The 17,857-nt window shown below is 51.0% G+C and overlaps 1 protein-coding gene across 1 annotated transcript in view; it reads right to left on the reverse strand.

Annotated features, from left to right (window-relative positions):
• Nucleotides 1-15,159, reverse strand: part of TCEA3 (transcription elongation factor A3) — a 28,214-nt gene extending 13,055 nt beyond the window's left edge. The window contains exons 1-5 of the mRNA XM_065421812.1: nt 14,990-15,159; nt 4,780-4,842; nt 3,641-3,746; nt 2,335-2,497; nt 384-458 (exon numbers count right to left, since the gene is read on the reverse strand). Of these exons, the coding sequence (XP_065277884.1) occupies nt 384-458; nt 2,335-2,497; nt 3,641-3,746; nt 4,780-4,842; nt 14,990-15,058 (476 nt within the window). The 5' untranslated portion in view covers nt 15,059-15,159. The remainder of the gene's footprint in view (nt 1-383; nt 459-2,334; nt 2,498-3,640; nt 3,747-4,779; nt 4,843-14,989) is intronic.
• Nucleotides 15,160-17,857: the final 2,698 nt, after the last annotated feature.

Below are 17,857 nucleotides of genomic sequence, written 5' to 3' on the forward strand. Positions count from 1 at the left end.
CATCCAAGTCCTGGGCTGTTCAGGTGGGTGGTTTTGGTTCAGCCAAATCGATGAACTCCAACTCTAGATCCCAGCTCTGATTTCATGCACTTCTGCCCCTCATCCATCCCCTCCTTCAACACACACTTCTCCCGCTTGTGCCACCGTGATTTGCTGGAGGAAGGCGCACGTATTCACAAGGATTTTTACACCATGGATACGTTTGGGGGTAGAAACGGCTGCAGTGGCCTGAATTGGAATTGGGCGGCTCTAGCTGAAATACACAATGGCGGGTAGTGCCATAGGTGTCCACACCCATCAGGCTGGAAAAAAAAAAAATTGCACACCGCCATGTCTTCCCCTCGCCTGGATCCAAGCAATAAGGAGGATGCCGGGGAGTTTACCTGTCCTGTTTCTGATCCGATGAATGTTTCTTTGAGCCAGGAAGAGGGCCCACTGCCTTATGATTGGGAAAGTCCCTTTAAAAGAAGGGGAAAAGATGCAGCAAATTACTAACTCCTAAAGAATAAAGGGATGAACCATTAAGAAGCTAGAGGCCAAATCCTAATTCCATTCAGTTTTGTCACTGACTTCAGTGGGACCAAAGGGATGATCTGCAGGCAGGCTACACCTAGCTGGAGAAAAGGGATGGACGTGTAGATGCCACATGGTGAGCAGAGAGGCAGGATGGTCCAATGGTTAGCGTACTAGCCCACGACTTGGGAGATGGGGGTTCAATGCCTTACACTATCATAAACTTCCTGGGTGACCTTGGGCCAGTCACTTATGCCCTCATCCCCAAAGGTATTGAGGCACCAAGCTCTTATTGACATGGGCTGGGCTCCCTGGCCAGACTGCGTCTCCCGTGATGCACCACAGCAGCCAGGAACTCCTCTGAAATCAATGGGCATTAAGTGCTGCAATACTTTTTAGGATCTGAGCCTTAGGCTGCTGAGTGGACTCCCATGATGCACCACCTGCCCTCTCTAAAAGGGGAGACTGGTGCATCATGGGAGATGTAGTCTGACACATGACTACTAGCTATCACTGTTGTACTGGAGCGCTCACAATCCTAATGCATTTTTCTTCACACCTTCCCTGGGAGGCAGGTCAGTGCTCGTTCCTCTGTTTTATAGGTGGGGACTGAGGCCCAGAGAGGATCAGTGGGAGTTAGGCGCCTAAATACCTTTGAGGATCCGGCCCTTTGCCTCTCTCTGCCTCAACAGTCTGACCAGTGACTACTCCCATGCCTTGGCTAAGTGACAGATTTATTACAGTAACTCCTCACTTAAAGGCATCCCGGTTTTCGTTGTTACGTTGCTGATCAATTAGGGAACGTGCTTGTTTAAAGTTGTGAAATGCTCCCTCCGAACCGTCGTTTGGCAGCTGCCTGCTTTGTCCACTGCTTGCAGGAAGAGCAGCCCGTTGCAGCTAGCTGGTGGGGGCTTGGAACCAGGGTGGATCGACAGCCCCCCATCAGCTCCCACTATCAGCTCCCCTCTCCCCTATGTTCCCTGTGTTGCAGCCGCACAGCAGGCTATTAATTGCCGGCAGTTCAGCTGTCCCTCCCCGCACTGCCATATGCTGCTCCTGCCCTCTGCCTTGGAGCTGCTCCCCAAGACTCCTGCTTGCTGGGCAGGGAGAGAAGGGGGGGCTGTCAGGGTGTCCCTCTCCCCTCTGCTCCTGCACCCCGCTTACCCCTTCTCCATATAGAGCAGGGAGGGGACACGGAGGGAGAGAGACAGAGAGAGCTTGGGGCAGCAGCTGCTGTCTCAACTTCCTGATCCACTTAAAAAGACAGTGCACTTAAGAGTGGATCAGCTTACTTAAAGGGGAAGTGTGCATCTCTCGCTCTCTCCAACACACAAGGTGTGTGTCTGTCTCTGTCTGCTATGCTGTCTCCCCTCCCTCGTGTTCGTGCTGCCTTGTGTGAGAGGCTAATTAACAACAATGTGTTAACCCTTGAGGGCTCAGCCGAGTGCTAGTTCATCATTTAGCAGCAAGGCTCCCTGGGAAATATCCCACCCTCTTCCACCCTCTAACTTCACCACCTCAAGCTTCACAATCACCACAGCTGTGAGCGGTATTAAATTGTTTGTTGAAAACGTATACTGTGTGTATATCTATATCATATATAGTTTTTTGTCTGAGTTTCCCTGGAACCTAACCCCCCCCATTTACATTAATTCTTATGGGGAAATTGAATTCGCTTAACGTCGTTTCACTTAAAGTCGCATTTTTCAGGAACAGAACTACAACGTTAAGCGAGGAGTTCCTGTATTATTGTGGTTTCCTATCACCAGGGCACAGCTACCAAAACCCGACGGTCTAAGAACCCCAGGGGCCAGCTCATACCTTTCTTTGTCCTTTTCCCTGTGCTTCTCAGCTGGGCTTTTGCAGCGTTTCACTGGATGGGAATTCGCCCCTTCAGGCTGCCAGCTGGGAAAGTCGAGACTTTTTTCTTTTTTATTCTTTTGCCCTTCCAGGGCCTTCTCTCTCTTCGGGGTCCCCGAGGACTCTAAGGAGAACAGATCAGGTTGTCACTCAGACACTGACTGAAACGAAAATGCGAGTGGGGGGGCACTTCTATTCACCAAGCTGGTAATAATGTCATACTGGCCAGAAAAAAACAACCACCACGAGCACTTGGCTTGGGGAGATTCAATCAGTGGCCCACTTGGGCATTCAGAGCAGTGGTATAAAGGGCCACGTTCAGATCTCCCTTATAGCAATTTTCCACCTTTATTGCTCCACTGACTTTAGTGGCATCATTCCTGATTTACATCGTTCTGCATGACAGCAGACTCCGGACCCATATGCAGCCCACATAATCCAATCCTCTGCTACCAGGGGACTTGGTGGCCCAGAAGATTAGTGCATTAACCTGTTATCTTTTGAGACTTGGGTCCAAATGACCACTGGGTCCAGGCCACCCAACTACAGACGAGGTCATTCGTTTCTGGTCAGGATTGCACTGGCAGGGATTACGTAGAGATCCAGGATTGGAATATCAAGCAGGTCAGGCTTGAGATGCAGAGCATGGGGAACCAGGACTGGACCCGCAGAGAGAGATGCGGGTCAAGGTTGAGTTGGCTGAACTCACATGTGGACCTACGACTTGAAACAGCATGGAGGGTTTGCACAGTGAGGAGGAGGGGCCGGTGGTCTTCGGACATGGGAGACCCGGGGGTCAATTTCCTGCTCTGCCGTGGACTTCCTGTGTGATCGTGGGCAGCCATGTAGCTTCTCTGTGCCTCAGCTTCCCCTCGCTAATAGCACACAGGTGGAGTGTGAGGATGAATACATTAAAGATGGGAAGTGCTTTGGGATCTACTGATGGAAAGTGTTATATAGGATCTAGGCATTATTGTGATTGGTGGGTGCACGGGACAGAGCTGTCCTGAAAGTCAGGACCAGGTACGGGAGTGTCGCTTAAACATAACCTGCCCACTCTGCACACGGCTCTGTCCAGATCTTCTCACCAATAAGCCACCAAATGATCCTTCTGCCAAATTAAAACCAACAACCAGGCCCGTTAGCTGCTTGTATCCCGGAGGAGTAAAGGGGCCCTAAGGATTGTGTAGAATCAGAGGGCCCAAGGAGGTTTTGGGGCCAGCTGGCATTTTCCTTGTGAGGCTGAAGCAGCCTCCGAATCTCTCACCTAGCAGCCGTTTCCAGTTCTTGATGAGGACTTTCGCCAGGGCCACCACCTCTTCATCCGAGCACTGCTTCCGGACAGCATTGACGGCCACGCCAATTCTCGTGGACTGGGAGCACGAACGGACGTTTGTTTATTATTAAGCAGATCAAAGCAGAAGGCAGAACAGAGAGGAAAGGTAGCCCAGTGGTTAACGCACTAGCCTGCTGCAGACTCCCTGTGTGATCTTGGGTAAACCACTTAACCACTCTGTGCCTCAGTGTCCCCATCTGTACAATGGGCATAATAGAACTGCCCTACTCCCCCAGAGGGTGGTGGTGAGGTGCTCAATTATTACAGCAATGGGGGGCTATGTAAGTACCTTGGCTGGATGGGGCAGGGACTATCTTTTTGTTTTGTGTTTGTACAGCACCTAGGATAGTGAGACCCTGGTCCGTGACGGGCTTCTTAGGTGTGACAATAATACAAATAATAAATAATATGAATAAATACAATAATGGATGGATAGAAACTGGTATGGCTCCTCTTCCCCCTGCTCCTCTGGTGGGGGGCCAAGGGAATCCATCAGGAGAGTTCATGACAGCAGACTCTTCCAGCCCCCTGCTTTCCCAGGTGGAGGAAGGACCCAGAGAGGGGACAAGACTCAATCACAGCTTGCTTTTGAAATCATCTCGGACGAACAGGTGACATGGTGGGACCCTCCCTACCACTAGCAAGAGCGGTCGTTTAGGAGCTGCTCTGATAAACTGACGGGTCCCTCGCGTCCGGCCCAACGTAACAGCCTCTTCAAGGAAACGGCTGGAGTTCAAGTGGATTGAACGTCTCTCCTGTTAGACATCAGGCAGCCCAATCTGCGCGTCTCGCCGACGCCTCTGGGTGGGTTGTCAGCCACGGGGATCGAACCTGGGACCTCTCAATGAGGCCGGACTGCCGGAGCTCAAAAACCCTGCTCCCTTAGCCCAGGCTGTAGCAGGCTCGGCCAGCTCTAGCTGGCCTAGCCACAACCAGAGGGGGGCAAAGCACCACACCGACTGCTTTTAACATACCTTGAATTCCATGTTACCTCCCCCTCCCCGCCGTGTCCTGCCCCTTCTTCAGATCCGAGTTACGCGCCTCTCTCTCTCCCACCCGCTCCCCCTCACCTGCAGCAGCTCGATGGTCATCGTGTAGCTGTTCAGTTCTTTCAGCAGATCCAGAGCTCCGTCCTAGGGCAAACAGAAGCCGCAGTGAGCCCTGAAACATCAGCGTGGAAAACAACTCCCTGGAAACAGCCTCAGCATCGGAGGGGTGATAGGAAAGGGGCAACATTTCCAAAACCCGGTTCTAAACTGCCCCCCCCCTGGCCAAACGGTGCCCCCCAGTGACACCCCTGCCGCTTCATGGAGAACGGAACTGGTGCAACCGAGAAAAGAATGCATTATTTTATCACCGGAGCACCCATGGGTGCGGACTGAGATTGGGAGCCCCATGGCGCTGGGCGCTGCACAGACATGTAGCGAGAGACAACCCCAAATTGCGCAGAGAACATAAGAACGGCCATACCCGGTCAGACCAAAGGTCCATCTAGCCCAGTATCTGTCTACCGACAGTGGCCAAATCCAGGTGCCCCAGAGGGAGTGAACCTAACAGGCAACGATCAAGTGATCTCTCTCCTGCCATCCATCTCCACCCTCTGACAAACAGAGGCTAGGGACACCATTCCTTACCCATCCTGGCTAATAGCCATTAATGGACTTAACCTCCATGAATTTATCCAGTTCTCTTTTAAACGCTGTTATAGTCCTAGCCTTCACAACCTCCTCAGGTAAGAAGCCAGACGAAAGGGTGGGAGAAAAAGTATTATTCCTGTTCTGTAGCCTGGGCACCGAGGCCCAGAGAGACGAAGCAACTGGCCCAAGCGCATCCAGGGAGACTGTAACCTAGATAAAGCGCCTTAACCACAAGGCCATCCTCCCTTAAAATGCCCGGGTCTTTGAAACCCTCCATAGATTGACCCCAGCTTATCTCATCGGCCTTGTGCCAAATTCTTTTGCTAGCTACACCAGCATACGCCCAGACCGACTCTGGAAGCCAGCGGCATGACTCTGCGTTTATGCTAGCATAACAGAGCAACATTTGCTCCCTTGTCTCTATTCTCCTCAACCCAGGAGAGGAAGGGTCGCCCAGCGGTGAGGACACTAACCTTAGGGGTGGGAGGTCCTAGTCAATTCCTTACTTTGCCACAGATTTCCTGTGTGACCTTGGGCAAGTCACTTCGTTTCTGTGCCTCAGTTTCCCCACCTGTACAACAGGGATAAGAGCCCTCCTCTGCCTCCTGGGAGGGTGTGAGGAGACATACATTGAAGATGGTGAAGCGCTCAGATGCTCCAGGAATAGGGGACAGATAAGTACCATAGCCAGACAGATACTACTTTTGGGCCTGGTCTACACTACGACTTTAATTCGGATTTAGCTGCTTTAATTCGAATTAACGCTTGACCCGTCCACACAACGAAGCCATTTAATTCGAATTAAAGAGCCCTTTAATTCGATTTCTGTACTCCTCCTCGACGAGAGGAGTAGTGTCAAAATCGGTATTGTTAATCCGAATTAAGGTTAGTGTGGCCGCAATTCGATGTTATTGGCAATTCAATGTTATTGGCTACCCAGAATGCAACGCTCTGGAAATCGATGCTACTACGGTAGCTTGGACGCACACCACCGAAATAATGGTGCCTAGTGTGGCCGAATACATTCGAATTTATAAAATCGGTTTCCTAAATTCGAATTATATAAATTCGGATTAATCCCGTAGTTTAGACATACCCTTGGTGTCCCGTTCACTGCTTTTTGTGATATAGCCTTCATCTCGGCAGCTCCTGCCATCTGGAGAACCTCGATGATCTCATTGCCCCATTGACCTTCCCTCTCATTTCAGTTCTCAGCTGAGAACCTCTCTCTTCCCTTGACCTATAGTTCTTAAGTTCTTTTTTCTTGCCATGAGTTTTTTTAGTTTTAGTTTACACGTGGCCTGCTAAACCCAGGGTTGTTAGTTCAATCCTTGAGGGGGCCATTTAGGGATTTGGGGCAAAAATCTGTCTGGGGATTGATCCTGCTTTGAGCAGGGGGTTGGACTAGATGACCTCCTGAGGTCCCTTCCAACCTTGATATTCTATGATTCTATGATACACAGAAGATGATGGATAAAGTAAGAGGTCAGATGCATGTAGTGGAAATTGCAAATTGGACACCATCAAACTAGGCTTGAATAAAGACTGGGAGTGGATGGGCCATTACACAAAGTAAAATTATTTCCCCATGCTTATTTCCCCCCCCCCCAGTTCCTTACATCTCCTTGTCAATTGCTGGAAATGGGCCATTTCCATTACCACTACAAACAGTTCTTTTTCTCTCCTGCTGATAATAGCTCACCTTAACTGATCACTCTCCTTATAGTGTGTATGGTAACACCCATTGTTTCATGTTCTCTGTGTATATATATCTTCCTACTGTATTTTCCTACATGCATCCAAAGAAGTGGGCTGTAGCCCACGAAAGCTTATGCTCAAATAAATTTGTTAGTCTCTAAGGTGCCAGAAGGACTCCTGTTCTTTTTGCGGATACAGACTAACACGGCTGCTACTCTGAAACTAGGCAGCACAGAGAGCCAGAGGAGAGAACGGGGCTTGTCTGTGTGCAGGAGTCTCAATATAAGAATCCCCTTGATGGTCACAACAGCAGAGTCCTGGCTCTTTTCTGCATGTGGAACATCACACATGGAAAGGCAGAAGAGTACATCACATATGGAAAGGCAGCCGCCCCAGAGCGAGAGGAGAGGAACAGGCTGGCACCAGATTGCATCTTGGTGTGTATCTTCGTTCCGCCCCAGCTTTCTGAGAGTACGAGGCAGCTGCTGACACCAAACTCCAGTCTGATACAGCAACTGCTGTAATCTGATTACAAACTTGGATTCAGCTAGGCGGGCTCCATGGGGGGGTTCAGTTAGACCCAGCAAGCCAAATCCTGCTGTCAGTTACACCGGTGCCATCTGTTGTAATAACTGGGGCTCCAGATTTACCCACACTGTGAGCTCAACGGTCAAAAATACATGGCCGTTCGTACGATGTCACCCTAACCCCTGTAATAACAAACGTCAATGGGAAAAGGCACCAGAGGGAGACAGAAGGAGGGAATTAGTCCAAACAAAAAGGCCTCGTGATAGAACTCAAGGACTGTGTTCAGATTGTGCCTGGTAAACAAGCCAAGCGTGGGACCCGAAGTCAGTGAACCAGCTTGGAGTGTCGGAAACAAGCCGAACGGGTGGATGAAATAATAAGAGGACGAGCTATTCTGCCCAGGTCTCCCTTCAGGGATCCTTTAAAAAAAAAAAGATTGAGACTTTGGGAGAAAAATTGGCCACCCTGGCTCCCACCCGCCCCATCTCCTGGGACTCTGGGCTTTCATCATCCTGATCCTGAGAGATGTCCTGACCCGAGCAGGCCAGAGAGAGGGACCCAACCACCACCTGGGATCTGAGACTTTGTCTCTTTCCCCATCACGTGTCCTTTTCCTTCCCCACCTTATTTCTTCCCTGTCCCATCCCCCTCCTTTTTAATTCTATCGAAGACGACTCTGGTTTAGCCAGCAGCCCAGGCTGTATATTTTGCAACACTGCTGTAAGCCTGTGACCAGAGAAAAGCAACTTAAAGCAATGCCCTAAACAGCCCAATGCTGGTACAAGTTTCCCAGGTCTCGTGCATTGTGCTGGCATTTCTCCAGCAGCGAGTCTGCAAGAGAAAGTCAACCCCACAGACAGACGCTGCATTTTCTACCTTTGCTGTTCTTGTCTTGCGTGTGTTTGTCTTGTTGCGTCTTCTAAAAAACGGGATCGGACCTTAGCAGCAGCAGCAACGCCAGCTCCAGCCCACCTCAACGAACTTCTTCTCTTTTCCCAAGGGACAGTTAATGCCATCTTTAATGCCATCTAAGAGACTGCCAGACAAGGGGGTTTTCCTTTCTAAAAACCCTCTCCAGCTCACGGGAAAGGGAACAGGGGATGCTGTTAAATGGAAGCCTTATTTAATACTTGACGTTTCCAGCGCTTTAGCGGTTTTTCCTTCTTTTCGGCGTCTTTACCAAAAAGTTGCAAGGATTTTGAATGGCACGCTTCCCATGGCACTAAGCAGGCGGAAGTCTCTGCAAACCAAGCCCGGAAGCTTATTTAAACCAAGCCCGGAAGCTTATTTAAGTCTGTTTAATGTTGGACAGTCACTGGGCTATATCAGCACCTTTGGGACATCTATTCTACCCGAATCCAACACATCCCAGGAGTGGGGATGGCGTAAGGGGCAGCAGAATTTGCTTTTGACCACCGTCTCCAAACCGGGACGCCCAACTTTCAGCCCGTACAGAGCACTGGTTTCTAGTTCAAATGCTCCCCCCAGAAATGGACACCTAGGGCCGTGTGGAGTTGAGATGGAGGGAGAAAGAAAACCCAAGAAACCAAAAATAAACACACAGAAGCAAGGCGGCCTTGGGAATGCCAGGTCTTTACGCTGTCTGACAAGGCCTGCTGAGGCTGGAAAGGCAGGGATCTCAGGTTCAGGGCTTACAGCTATCTGAATAAAGTGTGTGTGTGTGTGGGGGGGGGGGGGTGTCTATTATACTCTGAGGGCAGTACAGCCCTCAACAACCCGGCGGCTCCATTTACAAAGATCTGTTCTGCCAGGTCTGCAACACCCCGCACTGCCCACGTTCCCAGTGCCACAGCGTGAAGCACTTATGGGTCATAGCCCAGGACAGCCGGCCCCATCTAGCTGTGGTTGTTGCACTAAACTCAGGGCTAAATATAGCCAGTCCCAGCCCTCACCCCAGGCCAGTGCGATTTCATTCCCGGCTATTTTTAGCCCCCCGTCTACATGCATGTGGATATAACCACAGCTCCCAGGTGCTGCTGTAGCAGTTACATTATGTAGGAGAAGAGCACAGAGAATGGGGGCAGCCCGCGGGAGCAGCACAGGAAATCCACAAACCCAGCCTGGCACGGGGCCCAGCTCTGCACGGCTTCCTTCTACCCTGCTACAGAGTCTGAGGGCAGGGGCAGAGCAAGGGATGGGCCGGTGCATCCTCCTCCTGAATAGACCCATTAGCACTGCCCCTCACTGGGTTACTCCAGCACCTCTGAGGCTGCAGTACCAGGCCCAGAGCATGGCAACCCTAGATGCCCCGGTAGCCTATTGCACACTCAGCCTGGGGTAAAATCAGGGAAGTCATAGTTCTAGAGCAATGCCAGACTCCGAACATTGACAAGGTGACCAGGCCGTGATGCCCTTCGCCAACATTCTTGGCCCCCTAAAAAGCCACCAGAGAGGTAATGGTTTCCCTACAAAAGCAGCCTGTGTTTAGCTATTCCGCCTTTTTAACTACACCTCTGCTGCAGCTTCTCCATGTTGGCTCGTGAGGTCTTGTGCCCCGGGGCCAGATTCTCCATTGCCTTGCACCCCATGGAACGGACCCAGCTGTGCAAAGCAAGTGCCCCCTGGGTGCAAAACGCTGTCAGGGCAAATGAATGGGAACGGCTGCTTGGGCAGAGTTTTGTGCCCTGATTGGTGCTGTAGGACAACCCAAGGTGCAAAGCTGGGGAGAATCAGGCTCTTTGTGTCTCAGTGAATTGCAAACGAGATGGCAGTTCAAAGCACTACTGACAAGTTAGGATGGCCGTCGTGCTGTAGCCGTGATGGTCCCAGGATATTAGAGACGAGGGGGGTGAGGTAATATCTTTTATTGGACCAACTTCTGTTGGTGAGGGAGACAAGCTTTCGAGCTTACACAGCGCTGAAGAAGAGCTCCGTTTAAGCTCCAAAGCTTGTCTCTCTCTCAAGTTGGTCCAAGAAAAGATATTCCCTCCCCCACCTTGTCTCTGAGCGATAAAGAATCAACCTTCTCCTAACACTGAACAAGGAACTTTTATTAGCATTAATACAGAGTTATCCCTAAAGCTGCTCTGTCTTCCTCTCTATCATACAGCATCTACCTACAACCAACAACATACACCTCTACCCCGATACAATGTGACCCGATATAACATGAATTCGGATAGAACGCGGTAAAGCAGCGCTCTGGGGGGGGAGGGGACAGGCGGGGCTGCACATTCCAGCGGATCAAAGCAAGTTCGATATAACGCGGTTTCACCTATAACGCGGTAAGATTTTTTGGCTCCCGAGGACAGCGTTCTATCGGGGTAGAGGTGTATTTTCCCGGAAAATATTTCTAACGAAAAAATTATGAATTTACACGGGACATTTCAAAATGGAACAAAATTAACATTTTTCTTTCATTTTGAACTGACATTTCCCGCACCAAAGAATGTCATTAAAAGTGAGATTTTCCCAGGGAGAAAAAAATATTTTTGATGGAAGCTCATTTTTGGGTGGGAAAATTTTCTCCCCCGGCCTGGCTTCCTCTTCTAGGTGCAACTCAGGCAGATCTGCTCGTCCCCTGCCCTTACGGACGGTTTGATCCCAAAGGTGTAGAGTCCTGCTCAATGGGGTTAGGTCTCTGCCCCGCAAGATTCTCTCCTTTCACTAGGGCTGTGATGTACATGACACAGGTACCACCACTACTGGGGTCACACGGAACCATCCTACTGCCTATTTCTTCTGTGCTGGGCCCCTTGATCAGTCTCCTGCAGGTAGGATCATGGGGCTCAGATTCATTGCTTGTGTGAGCTGCGGGAGGAGGTTGGGGGGAGGGATAGCTCAGTGGTTTGAGCATTGGCCTGCTAAACCCAGGGTTGTGAGTTCAATCCTTGAGGGGGCCACTTAGGGATCTGGGGCAAAATCAGTACTTGGTCCTGCTAGTGAAGGCAGGGGGCTGGACTCGATGATCTTTCAAGGTCCCTTCCAGTTCTAGGAGATGGGATATCTCCATTAATTTTGTCCAACTTTTCCCCCATCCAGTCTTATCAGTAGTACTGGGTCTTGTGGTTTAAGCTTGGTTAAGTTTTCAGCTGTATTTTCAAGGTTAGAGAAGAGAGCTTCGAGACTTCTTAGCTATGGCATCTCTAAGCTTCACATCTTTACAAGCAGGGCCAGTGAGGACACAGATTTACCTGTATGGGGCAGCTTTGTTCTGAGAGGTCAACCCATAAGCAACTGAGTTACTCTGGTCACTGACAGGGGTTGTCCCATAGCCTAGCAGAACTCAATATGGGGTCGTTTTTGTTGTAACCACCAGAGCAATCCGAACCAGAAGTCCATTCATTTGTTGGTGCTAGAGCCTGGAAGCAACACGCCTGAAATCATGGCATGCCAAAAGCGTGGCATTCGGAGCTGGCACGGTGTGAGCTGTGGGAGGAGGTTGATTCTTCTGGGGCCAAACCCCTTTTTCTGTCACCTCTTGGTCTAGTGAGAAGACTGCTATGAAGCTGGACTGGCGAGCAGCTCCTCGAAAGCCAAATCCCTTTTTTCCACGCAGATCTAGTGACATTCACTTCCAAGGCCTATTGGCTAACGCTTTGGGTAGGAGCGGTCCTTTCAGTTGTGTCTCTCTGGTCCTTCTGAAAGACACCCAGGCATCTACCTTGTGTTTTCACACCTGCTTCATGCCTCACCCCATGCGCATCTAGGCTGCTCCCAGCAGCGGATGGTCACGGTTCCTTATGTACGCTTTCCCTTATGTCCTCCTAAAAGGTACTGCAACATGTACTCAGATGTTTGGCTTTGGAGAGGTCTCCTCTCTTATTGTGTAGAAGTCACAAGCTGGCTGTGGGAGCCCAGATAACTGGGCCACCCTTGGATACTGATTGCAATTGCACACAGCACTGGGGCATATTTCAGTCCCTCTAATTTCTGCATTGAGCCTGGCACTAGAATGGCCTCTCAAAGCCTTTGAACAATCTGTGGGGGTCGATGGAGCTCCAAGGTAAGCAGGGCCGGCTCCAGGGTTTTGGCCACCCCAAGCAGCCAAAAAAAAAAAAAGCCGCGATTGCTATCTACGGCGGCAATTCGGCTGAAGGTCCTTCGCTCCGAGCGGGAGTGAGGGACCGTCCGCCGAATTGCCGCCGAATAGCTGGACCTGCCGCCCCTCTCCGGAGTGGCCGCCCCAAGCACCTGCTTGCCAAGCTGGTGCCTGGAGCCGGCCCTGAAGGTAAGGCACAAGTTGCCACTAAGGTACGTATCAGCAATAGCTTTCTCTCAGTTAGACACATAAGATACCACTGGCAGCTACATGGCGCCTTGGCTTCGCTGTTCCTGAACAGTACAAGTGGCTCGTGGTCTGTCCCCAGCTAGAAATGATACAGACCCCACAGGTATCCCAGGGAACATACGCCCACAGCCTGGGCCAGGCACACTCAGTGCTGGAGTCGAGCAGCCTCAGAGTGTGAAAGGTGCCTGGGACAATGGCTCGTGGTCCCCTCCAGACAACATGGGGGTAAAAAGGCTGGCTACTCTGGTGCGTCCACCACAGCCGTGGGAGACCTGGAGAAGGTGCCGATTGCAGGCCCGGTCTGCGGGCCCGGTCAGCAGGCCTTCTGCAGCCATTTGCCCGCGTGCAAAACAAAGGCAAAGCACTACCATTCGGAGTGGCCCTTTACACCCACTTTGCCCTGGTGTAAAACACCACCACCAGGAGCAGGGCAATGGAGAATCAGGCCCTGCAGTGCAAAGGAGAAAGCAACGCCCTCAGCCCGCACTGGCAATGAGAGAGAAACTCTCCAGGGACTCTGCAGCAATTAGCAGCTCCTTAACAGATTCTGTGGTGCCACCCATATCACGTGGGGAAATATTTTAACATACTTCCCCTTATATAAACAGCCCCCCCCACCCATTTGCAGGCAGGGCCACACCCACCAGGTATTATGCTGGAAGGACAGCGCTGCTGGGTGCAATACTTCACCAGCGTGCAGGGCCTGTGCCCTCCATCCAGCGATGGGAAGCCGTGCTCTGGGACCTGATTGCCCTAGAGCCAATGCAAGGCCCAACCTTACAGCTGAGCGCTAATGCTCCCAGCTGAATGTACACATTGATGGGGGGTGGGGGGAGCCAGAGGGGGTTAATTACACTCCATTGAGGCAAAGGTCGCAAGGAAAGTAAAATATTAACTTCATGCACCAGCCCCTCCTCCACTGCACATTGCACCAGATCCTGATTGCACTGCACGGGTGCCAGTCAGGGCACAGATGCCCTGCCAGCGTGATGGGGGTAGCCCCACTGCAACCGAGAGCTACGCCAGCTAAGGCGCTGGCCCCGAAGAGTAAATCAGGGGAAGCCAGGAGACCTTCCCCAGGACAAGACGGATGCGCAGGAAGGATCAGGCCGGTTGTCCCTACACTAAACGGTTTACTTTATCTAAGGCCCTGTTCTGAAATCTGGTGCGCGATTTCATTCTCTTGTGAAAAAGGTTTAGACACCCAGTTCCTTCCCCTCCTCCCCGCCCTTCCTGGATATTTTTGCTTTTCCCCAGCCCAGTCTCTTTGGACAAGCCCCAGTCTGAGATTGGGTTTGCCCTGTTCAGATTCCTGTCGCTTTCGCCCACTCTTTACCCCTCTCCAAACGCGGCCCCGGAGCCGGGGTGGTGTTGGGGGCAGGGAGAGGGCCATGAAGGACAATCAGAAAGCCCCACACATGGGTGGGGCTGAAAAACCCGCTTTTCATGCCACCAAACCCTGGCAACATGAAAATACAGTCAGGAGACCAAGGAAAGCAACAGCTCAAATGCACAGAGGAATCAAGGAGGATTGGGTTAGACTGGAGGGCTGAAGTCCAAAGGATCAGGCTATAAGAGACTTTGTCGTTTTCACATGTCGCCACCAAAGTTGACATTTTGGGGGAGCAAAGCTTTGACGGCCTGATTTTCAGAGGTGTTGAGCACCCCTTCCTCGAGGGAGCTCGCGACAACAGCCTCTGAACCCCGAGCAAATCAGAATCGGGCTGTTTTAGCAAGTGCTGTCAGCAGTTCCCTAGGCCAAATCCGCTGGAAGAGACCCGCCAGACAGCCCCTTCCTCCCTCTATCAGCAGGATTTATCCAGGAGGTTCTCTTGTTCTGCACAGATCCAAGTTGCAACGTTTAAACAGACACACACCCCGTTTGGGTTGTCCTTCATTCCCGGACACACAGATCCAAGCTGCAAAGTAGAGAAACTAAACAAACACACACACACACACACACACACACACACACACGATCCAAGGAAAGTTTAAACACACACACACACTGTTTTGGTTTTTCTTACCCTGCTCGTACACAGTGTGTGTGTATGTGTGTGTCGCACACACACACACGATCCAAGCTAGGAAAGTTTAAACACACACACTGCTGGGTTTTTCTTACCCCTGTTCCACACACACACACACACTTTCGGATTTACTTACCGTGTTCTGCCTGGTCACCATCTTATCCAGCTTCTTTGCAATCCTCACCAGCTCCTCGGCTCGCCCCATGATCGCGGCCCCGAAGTTTTTTGGCGTTCAGGAGCGAGAAGGGGGGGGGGAACGGGGGGGGGGGGCGGAGCGCGTTAAACCACAAAAGCAGCCAGGAGCTCGCCCCCGGGACAACTGGGATCTGTTTTCATCAGGGCCTGGGGGGTGGGGGGAGAGTGTGTGTGTGTGTAGGGGGGAGAGGTGTGTATGGGGGGTGGGGGAGGTGTGTATGGAGGATGGGGAGAGTGTGTGTGTGTAGGGGGGGAGGTGGGTGTGTGGGGGGGAAGTGGGTGTGTGTAGGGGGGGCGAGCTGGCCGAACTTTTGCTCCAAGTGTCGGTCGCGGGGCCGCTGACAGCCTGGCGGGGCCGGGGGCGGAAAAAGAAGAAACAGGAGCGAAAGCAAAGACGGGGGCGTGGCCGCGGGGCTGCAACATGCAGCCGGAACAGCACCAGGGGGACGGGCTAAATATAGCGAGCCGAGCCGGGGCTGGGAGCGGCGCGTGTGGACGCTGGGGGCTCGCCCGGGTCTGGACGCAGGCGGTGGCCTCGTGTGTGAGCGGCCGGGTCAGGAGCGGTGCCCAAGGGCCAGACTCACCGCCCCCCCTCCCCGCAGGCTACAGCAGACACACGGACAAAACACTTGGCCTGCACCAGAGGGGAGCAGGAGCTGCCAGAGATGCCACCAGGACATGGGAATTTTGGGAACAGAGCTGGGGGGGTCTGTGCACAGTCCGGGTAGGGCATGGCCTTCACTGCTTCTCAAAGTCTGCATTGTACCAAGCCCCCACCTGTTGGCACACTCCATCTACCGCTGGGCTCGTGGAGACGTAAACCCAGGCTGGAAATTTCCCCCCGAACTGGCTTGCCACACTGCAATGGATCTTCTAGTCCAGGATCCTGCAGCGTACAGAGCCAAGGCCTGGTGCTTCAGCGAAAGGCCCCTGTGTAACCCTCTCCCATTGAGAGAAGGGAAATTTCTTCCTGACCACAGCTGGTGACCAACATCTGTCCTGAAGCATGAGGGTTTGGCGATGCATGTCATTTTATTGTAGCCCAGGGAGCAGGCTGTTCTTATTCAAAGTAGCAGCTAATCCTTTCAAAGAGCCTAATTGTAAGGCTAATGATGACATTTGCAGTTACGTATGTAAATAACTAGGTTGTTTAAGGTCTTTGGGACAGGAACTGACCATTACAATGAGTCTGTGCAGCACGTCGCACAAACTACAACTCACATGAGGCACGATGGCAGTGTATCAAAACTGAAATGGTTCAGATGTCGGGTATTTGGGCTTCCTGAAGAAATAAATCCAAAATTTCCTCAAAAAGCGGACACCTTTTGTGAAAAAAAAATCATTTAGCCAAAAACCCAGTTTTCCATCAAAAAGAGTTTTAGGGGAAATTTTTTTAACTAGTCCTGGTAATTAAATCCCATGCTTCAAGGCACAAACTGATCAGCTATGAGGGGTCAGGAAGGAATTGTCCTGCATTCCACAGCCAGTGTTGAACCACAGGCCAACTTTGGGTTTCTCCTAGCTCTGAAGCATAAGCTCACCGTGGAGACAGGATGGTGGTCTGTGTGCAAAACAGAGAGAGGAGGACTAGCCAGGGGTTTTAGACAGTGCCACTAATTCTCTGGTTTGACTTTTCCCCCCTCCCCGTGTTTATTTTTCAAATTCAAGTTCGTAATGACCCTCCAGGCTGAGCATTTTTAGGTAATTAGCGTACAGCTTAGGCCGTTGGAGTCTGCCAGCTTCCTAACACCAGCCCAGGGGAGGGGGGGTGTATGTATGAGATGAAAACCGGTCCCATGCCTTAGTGCTTAAAGAGGCACAGGGAGGTAGCATCAGGGCTCAAAATGTAAGGTTTCTTTTATCAAAAGGGGAGGCAGGGATGGGGGTGGGGGAGGGCAGACATATGGGACTAGAAACATTTTCATGTAGCAATTCAGGGGGGAGGAGTTAGAGGTTGCTGCAGTGTTGAAAAACAACAACACTGGGCTGCAGCAAGAGAACCAGAAAATGAAACTGACTAGAGAGGGTAAAAATGAAACTGATTAGGAACAGAAACAGATTAGGAACAGATCTGTTTGATGTATAGCATTCAAGCCGAGGGAACTGCAGAAAGAAAACAGCATCAAGAGTGAGAATTCAAGTCAGATCAAAGTTTACAAAAAAACAAGGTCTCCTAAGTCCACTTATAGAAGTAGCCTAATTTTCAAAAGTGCCAAGGGCCCACCAGCCCCCGCTGAAGTCAGTGGGCAGCTCAGCATTTTTGAAAGTCAGGCAGCTGAAGCTAAATCTGCACTTTGAGCTGGGAACGACACCCCGAGCTCGAAGCGCAGATGCACCCTTAATGAAGATATTAGCTCGGATTCTCCAAAGCACTTGAGCTCATTCTTAAATCTCATTGAAGGGGACTCAAAACATGCTTTGCTGAATTGGGGCCTTGGGGTCCAAATGTTGAAGGGTAACTAGTGATTTTGGGCGGCCACCCTCACAGACCTCAAAAGGGTCCCTGATTTTCAGAGGGTGGGTGCTTAGCATTTTTTTTTTTTTTTTTAAGTTCTGCCCCTATTCAGCTGTCTCAAGTCAGATAACAACAGGCATGCAAAATTGCTAGCTGCTTTTGGAAATTTAGGAGCTGAATGTTGGGGATTTTATTTTTTAAATCTCAGTCAAGATGTTCAAAAGTTTTTCTAGGGGTAACATTCCATCGGGCTGTTGGAAATAGGATTTGGTGTTGTTTTAAAGAGGAGTATCTCTTTAAGTAAAAAGTTATACCTGCCCCATCTGTAAATCTTTAGTTTTACTCCTGAGGGTA

The sequence above is a fragment of the Emys orbicularis genome, chromosome 23, assembly GCF_028017835.1.
Source record: "Emys orbicularis isolate rEmyOrb1 chromosome 23, rEmyOrb1.hap1, whole genome shotgun sequence".
Lineage (NCBI taxonomy): Eukaryota > Metazoa > Chordata > Testudines > Emydidae > Emys > Emys orbicularis.